At 33.3% G+C, this 7,761-nt stretch overlaps 1 protein-coding gene across 1 annotated transcript in view; it reads right to left on the bottom strand.

The window, feature by feature from the left end:
• Positions 1–4,437: 4,437 nt before the first annotated feature.
• LOC100169183 (ubiquitin carboxyl-terminal hydrolase 48) overlaps positions 4,438–7,761 on the bottom strand; it is a 42,409-nt gene continuing 39,085 nt past the window's right edge. Inside the window, exon 18 of the mRNA XM_001942601.5 lies at positions 4,438–5,192. Coding sequence (XP_001942636.2) covers positions 5,173–5,192 — 20 coding nt within the window. The 3' untranslated portion in view covers positions 4,438–5,172. The remainder of the gene's footprint in view (positions 5,193–7,761) is intronic.

Here is a 7,761-nt window from a genome sequence, read left to right as displayed (position 1 = left end):
GTACTGATAATTTTAAATTTTTACCTCTCAACTAGATAACAATTTTTTACCAGAAACCTCAATTAAAGTTGATGATCAGATGATAACTTTTTCTACTGGAAGTGTCTTCAGACGTGAAAAAAATATGCAATGTAAAATGAATACTTTTATCGCTCAATTTAAAATCTTAAATATGATTTAATAAAGCTATTTAATTAAAAACAAAATTATGTAAACGAGGTTTCTATTGTAATGTAATTATATTATATGCATCAGTTGCTATAGGAGCAACACATATTAGGACTGTAACGAAAAATCCATTACGATTACGGAAAAAAGGTTTAACCAGCTCAATAACATATCTACGTTAAAAAAAAAGCTTAACATAATTATTAATTATATTTCTTAATATTAACACATATATTTAGTATATTATAGTGTAAATGTAAAATCCATAATATACCTCTATTTGGAAGTGAACTTTCAAATCTTAAATTCATATTAATAATATAATATAGGTATCACGATGACGTCTTTTTAACAAAAAATAATAGTAATAACTAATAACACATCAATATATTATTGGTATTTGGTAACGGATGACCAATGTTTTAGCAATAAAAAATAAAATTTAAAAAAAAAGTGTGACCCAATTAACTATCAGAGTTAAAAGTTTGAATAATTGGCTTAAAAAAACTATTGTTTATATTATTTTCGTAAAACCATCGTTTGATTTATTGTGCAATTAAAATAATTCTGATAACCTTATTTCATTTATAAAGAAAGATATTTTAAATATAATTTGACAATATTTTACTCATAATAATATGTATACTATTATTATAATACTTCTCAGTTATTGTATTTCGTGCTTACAAATAACAATAAATAATTCAACTATGGTATTACCGAAATAATATGCAGACATACAGTAGATGTCCTGTCTGTCTGTTTCATATTATGTACCAATGACTTGAGATTGAAATACGAGTTTGTGTGGTAGCTCAGTAGCTGTATTGTATACCCAAGTAAAAATTCGAACTGAATCCATAAAAAAATTCTTTACACGGGTTTGCTAATTTTTTGGAGAAATTGAAAAAAAAAATGATTTTAAAATTTCAAAACTCAAACACTAGGTATCGTCGTACCTATATGTCGATACCATATCGTCAATAGATCAAAATTACCTTAAAACAAATTAACACATCCATATCTGGTGACATAAATAATGGCTATCTATTTAAAAAAAAACCGAGTTATTGTTCACGCAATCTAAAGAGTTAAAATGGTTCCCTAACAATTTCCCGAATTCCTAAAATGGCCCTGCAAAAATATCAATCACGGGTGACCCGTGGTGTATACTGCTGGTACGAGGGTGGCGGTGTTTAAACGCCACGAATTCAACCCAAAAAATATGGAATATACACGGACTGGGAGATTGGCATTTTTTACGGCTAGGAAACTGACGTCCGGCGACGATATTCGTAAACATTTTGACGTTTGTCAAAACAGAAAAAAATCCCAAAAGAACGGAAAAAAAAACTATAGGTGGCTCGCACACCTGGGTGGTCGTCGGTAGGTAGGTACGTCCCGGTAAAACGTCGGACGTACATTTATAGAGCGATTACCAAAATAACAGTTTTTGAGGAGAAAAAAAATCGTAGCGCGCGCGCATTTGTAATAATTACATAATAATATACACAAACCGTATCATATACCTGCCTACCTGGATGGATAAAAGGCACGAGAGTGCGTCGGCGTATACAGCGAGAAATGGCACGGGACTATTGTTTTCGTAAACATGTAATATAATATATTATAATATTTTATAGCCTACCTACATCATAATATTATATAGTGCACGCATACCCAACTGCCTACTTATATACCTAACCATCCAGTCGACAGATTTCGGCGATACGGACGTATAATATCATATAAGTACGGGTACATTTACCAATAGAGATCTATAGAACGTTTAATAATATATATGCGTTTATGGTACCTAGGTATACTGTAAAAATTATAATGTTCTATTGCTGCAGCGTTGTAATCTAGTCGTGAAATCACAGTACAAAGCAAGTACAATATATTTTAACGTTATTATGAAAACGAATATTTATTTTTTTGGTATACGCGAATGGCCGACAACTATACTATGCCACCGGTACTTGATGATTTACATCGAGCACGCAGCATTTATCATCATCAGGTATTTTCAGATATCTTAATTTTTATAAAAATACACCTTTACCGTTCCTTGTATAGAACAAACTATTTACCATCGCAAAAAAATTCTCCGAGAAGAAAATATTAATATATATAATATTTTAATTTTCGATTACCTATTCCTCCTTATTATTTTGATAATCTAAGTAAAGCGAGGTAATACGAAATAGGTATAGTTATACTCAAATTTGAAAACATTGATGAAGATAAAAAAAATATATAGGTGATATATTCATCGGGTGCTGAAAAAATAGTGAAAGATAATATTATTAACCGTTACGGGCAGCGTCTTTCGTTATAATAATATTATTTTATTTCATCACGTTATTACTTGCAACTAAGGTCACATGCGAGTCGTCGTGTTGCTATAGCTATAACGCCTAAATGTTTTAACGACCCTAACTTTTTTGTTCTCCACTCACCGCCGGAACTCGTTTAACAATCACCAGATCGAACAGAGATCCAGCGGCATTTTTATAATTTAACAAAGAGAGGTCTGAAATCCGTACAACTATTATTATGCGACCATATTATAAAATAATTAGATGAGTGATTTGTATTACCTACCGTTGCTGACGCCGTTAACCAAATTCACTATTAGGTATTTATATATTTATAGTATTAGTATAAAATCTCAGGAAGATCTCTTATGGTCTACATTACACTATTACAGCATGATATTATAAGAATTTGTTTGTCCTTCACAATAATAATTTTCCTACTGAAACCCGTACACAACTCAACAACGGTATAATATGTAGGGTACAGTCGTATGCAAGACCTGCTGCGAACTGTCGATTAAGCGACGTTATAATGTTGATTATAAGTATACAAATACCTAAATACAAGTATTATATACAAAGTAACCTATACTCACCGTGACAGACGTTTTAATAGTCATGGATGTATATAGATGAATGCAATTTTTTTCTCGTACATACAGAACTCTGAAATTTTCGGTCGACACGACATTGCAGCTATATTTTTAGGCACAGGTCATATTTGACGGATTGACAGTAGGTCCCAGTACACCACAATACCAGTTAAATAGATTGCCGACTTACACAGAAATTTCTAAGGTAGAAGATGTAATTTATATCTGCAGGTTGTATATCGCTTTATGGGATATATTTCTCCACATCTCCTGATGTCAATGACTTTTTTCAATTTAACTATAAATCACTTTACATTTTAGTTGACTGTGCTAATTTTAATGATTATATTATGTACCTATATTAACAACGTTGAACCATAAATACGTGTTTGTTTCTTTTTTAAGTGTACCACTAAGCTTATTAATTATAAACATGAGCATCGCATAGAAAACAAAGTAAAATAACTTTAAAAAAAAAACTAATAGGTATTATGAAAAAAAGACGATCGTATTATACACATAACGCTACTGGCAGACTTCCTCCCCCGTGCCAACTCAAAAAGGTAAGCAAACATCACACCCTCCCCCGTGACCCTCCAAAACGGCAAGCAAACATCACACCCTACCGCAGCATCACCTCTGCTCTACAATTTACATCATATACACACGTGCCAAAGTCGACCATAGCAAATACTCTAACTCGGTGCGTGGGGCCACACTCACACACGGTAAAAGAAAAAAAATACATTATCAATGCATATTTAGTATAGACTTGCGCAAAATATATTGAATGGTTCTTTTCTCGGGGTTTCGGCAAATTTCGTGTAAAACGATTTCATGACTCATGTGTGAATATCATAAATCCGCGGTATGCCTATGTACTATAATATTATATACTATATAGTATATAATACCGTCAGAAAGACAGAAACAATGACGACGACGACGCCACCGCCCGAAGTTTTCACGCGCTCCCCTACCTCGACTAAAGTGGACGCAGGCAGCAAGTAACAGAGCTGAAAACCCAGTCATCGACACCACCACCACAACAACAATAATAACAATATCACGACGACTTGTATACTCACGGAGTTTCGACCGACTTTGCGCCACCGCTGCTGGCACACTATAAATCATTCATCGTCGCAGGGTATGACGACGACAATATAGGGCCGCGAATATTATTAATATAATGAATGGATTTATGTTTACGCCCGCTGCTATAATTTGACTGATTATGTTAATTATACGCAATGATAACAGCACGAGAGTCGCGTTATTATTGGCTAATATATACGGTAGCACCGAGCAATCCAAACGGCAAGAACCTACAGTAAATAACATAAGCAAATCAATTTTTTTGGTATCCTTTTGTTCCTGTTCTTTATTATTATAATAATAGTTATTTTTATTTCCACACACAAAGTATATATGTGCGAAAATTTAACATCAAAGCAAGATACAAAAATAGTAAGTAATCCATTATCATATAACACACGCAACACATATAATATATCATTAAAACTTTTCAGTGTTTCGTTGCTATCAAAAAAATATTTATATACAATACTATAATATGATAATGATAAATTAATAATTAATTAAAGATTACGATATAACAACAAAAGTTTGAAACGATATTCTCTCCTGTACCTTCACAACGATGAAGTCAACTGGCGGAGAGATGACAATATTTTAATATGACCAGCACACTAGTTGCTTGCATAAATATAAATTAACTCAAAGTAAACAAATTAATTTAAATATCCCTGTCTAAAAAAAGCCTTTAAAAACATTTTTTTTTAAATAATATAAAAATATAATTGTTTTAACAATTTAGCTTGAAATAAATACTAATACATAGGTACACTAATATTATATATACATAAGTGTTAAAAAAAACTATTTAGTAATAGTCACCTACTTAACTAGTTAGTCACCTACCTAACTCAATACAATATTGATATATACATACGCGTATAATTATATATAAATAAAAGTAATAAATTATCGACCCATATGGATTTTTTAATTAATGGTATACATATATATATATATTTCTTTATTGTACAAATTTCAATTCGGATCTTTCAACTCATTAGCTCAGTACCTGAAAAAAAATATTAAGTATTAGATTATTACATAGAATTTCACCGTTTTTCGCCAGTTGATTAAATCAATTTATTAGGCTATTTCAATATATTCGTTAGGTTCTTGGAATAATAATGTAAGGAAATGAACATACTAAAAACAAAATTTGTAAATAGTTTCCGATTGTTTTCGTACGCACCAGATGAGCTGTGAAATGAAATATCGCTTTCAATATTTCTAATGATAATTTAAAAGAGAAATATCCTTAGAGCCGTATCGTTAACACGGCAGCTATCTACCAATCGGCCGCGATTGGCTTACGATCGTTAGCTGAAAGTATAACGCCGAGGGGGGAATCGCCAAGTGATTGAGGTGAAAATAATCCATGCGGGCAGGACAGGGGACTTTGGCGCAGTGGTCTTTCGCGGTATACGGCGCCAATCGTAACTATTACTATACATCACGTGTCAGGGAAATAATAATAATCATAATAATAATGAATTAAATTGTTAACGATGTCGGAGAGAAAATAAAACGCGCCGAAGGAACGGGAGCAGAAAGAGGGACGGAAAAAAAAATAATAACTACAAACGGCCAAGTGCATCATTTGTATCGTCGTCGGGTCCCACGTGAATTGCACGTATACAATATAATAATATAGTGGTGCGAATATGCTCGCGCCGCAGCACACATATTATTAATATCATGATTATTATCGTTGCAGATTTACGGTCGCTAAACACATATTATATACATTATAAACATACATCGTGTATACTGTACAGGGTTTCTTGGTTTAATTGACGATAAAAACGGGTATAAGAGTCTAAAAGAGCCCGAGTACGGTGTACACGACGAGATTACCGCGTGTATGTGTGCGTGAGTGTGCGTCGGAGGAAAAAATAAATATTACTTCTACACGATACGCACATACAAAACGGAGAGACCTGAATTCGAATGGCGCTAATTGGGCGGCTATATAGAGTATAATATTATATAGAATATAGATGACTGTATATGGACGCCGCTGACAAGACTCAAATCCTGTAGGCATAGGTAACAATAATATAATATAATAAACTTCCATAATTCCATAACTCATATCCCACTTTACACTTCAATCGTTAGTTAAATATTAATTAAATGGAGATCGGTAAAAATTAAATAAAAACATAATAACTAATTGCAACTCAAATTAAAAGTTCCCGTAAAAAAATCACTTGAATCGTACATTTTTAACTATCAGTTACCGCCCAGCTCTGGCGTGTATATATAGGTATTATAGTGTTGTGCGTTTTGAAGCAACTTTGAGTGACGTGACTCGGGAAAGTTTTCGACGTTATTATCCCGCATGCTGAGACCATCGAATAAGGGGAAGAAGCAGGCTGTCAGTGGTGGAGTGTGTGTACCGACCGGAAATGACACGGCCGCGACATAATGATGATTACGATGATATTATGCGTTGCGGTAATTGCGGCACCGTCACCGCCTCTTGTAGCCCGCAAGAATTTCAATAATACAACAACCAGCGTACGCATATTATAATGTACGTCTATATGCATCACGACTTCCGCCGTCTCGTTTTACGTGATTACGATTTTTCGAATTCGGGTGGTCACCGCGGTCTTACAGCTCTTCGTAATAATAATAATAAGTCTATAGTGGGTTAAAAGTCAAAACGGAAATAATCACGTGGAAACGCGATTGCGGCTTTATATATAATACCCAGAGGCAATATAATAATGCCGTCATCGTCGACGTCGTTGTTGTTGTCCAATGTCAACAGCTCTCCGCAAGAATACGAGCGTGTCCACTGAACTATAATATATATGTAGAAGCATAGAAAAACATGCACATTCGGAAAGTATAAGGGAATTTATTTGTCTACCGATCAAGTTATTTTTTTTATTTCTTACTATAGCGCTCTAACGAAACTGCCTCGTGATTTTTACTTTTCATACTGTTTTGAGCTAGTGTTAATTTTAATACAATACTTGTTGTTGGGAGGAACCCCGACGTAATCGGTTAGAATGTACAATATTCTATATCCGAGAGAAACGAAATATTGAATGGAGGTGTATCGAATCATTAAGACATGGAAGATACATGATAATAAATAATGTGATGAACATTCGTATGCAGAATAGGATCGTACCGCTTCAAAAAATGTATGAAGAGAAAACATTATTTTACCGAAATAATGCGAGTCAATTATCACTTAGGAAATTTTCAGAATAAAAAATTGCTACAAAATTATGTACGATGTGTTAGTTAAGTAAGTAATGATGATAAAGACGTCAGTAATTAATAGTTTTAATTCAATTTCGATGCGTACATAACAATGCGTGTGAAACGAAAAAAAAAAACGTGTCAAGAAATACAAACACAGGAAGCTGGCACATCCGAACAATAATAGCTCATATAATGTCCCCTTATATATATTATGCGGTACAAATGAGTGTTAAAGCCATCAAAGTGTTTTCTCACATTCCATCATCGTTCTGTCACACTATAGTATGATCCAGTTTAAAAACGAATCTTTCTAAGGGAAGATCCGTTACGGTACGATTTTATATTAAAAAAAATGA

Source organism: Acyrthosiphon pisum, chromosome A1 (genome assembly GCF_005508785.2).
Source record: "Acyrthosiphon pisum isolate AL4f chromosome A1, pea_aphid_22Mar2018_4r6ur, whole genome shotgun sequence".
Lineage (NCBI taxonomy): Eukaryota > Metazoa > Arthropoda > Insecta > Hemiptera > Aphididae > Acyrthosiphon > Acyrthosiphon pisum.
Note: the sequence above shows the minus strand (reverse complement) of the source record. Positions and strands in the feature narration are given on the sequence as shown.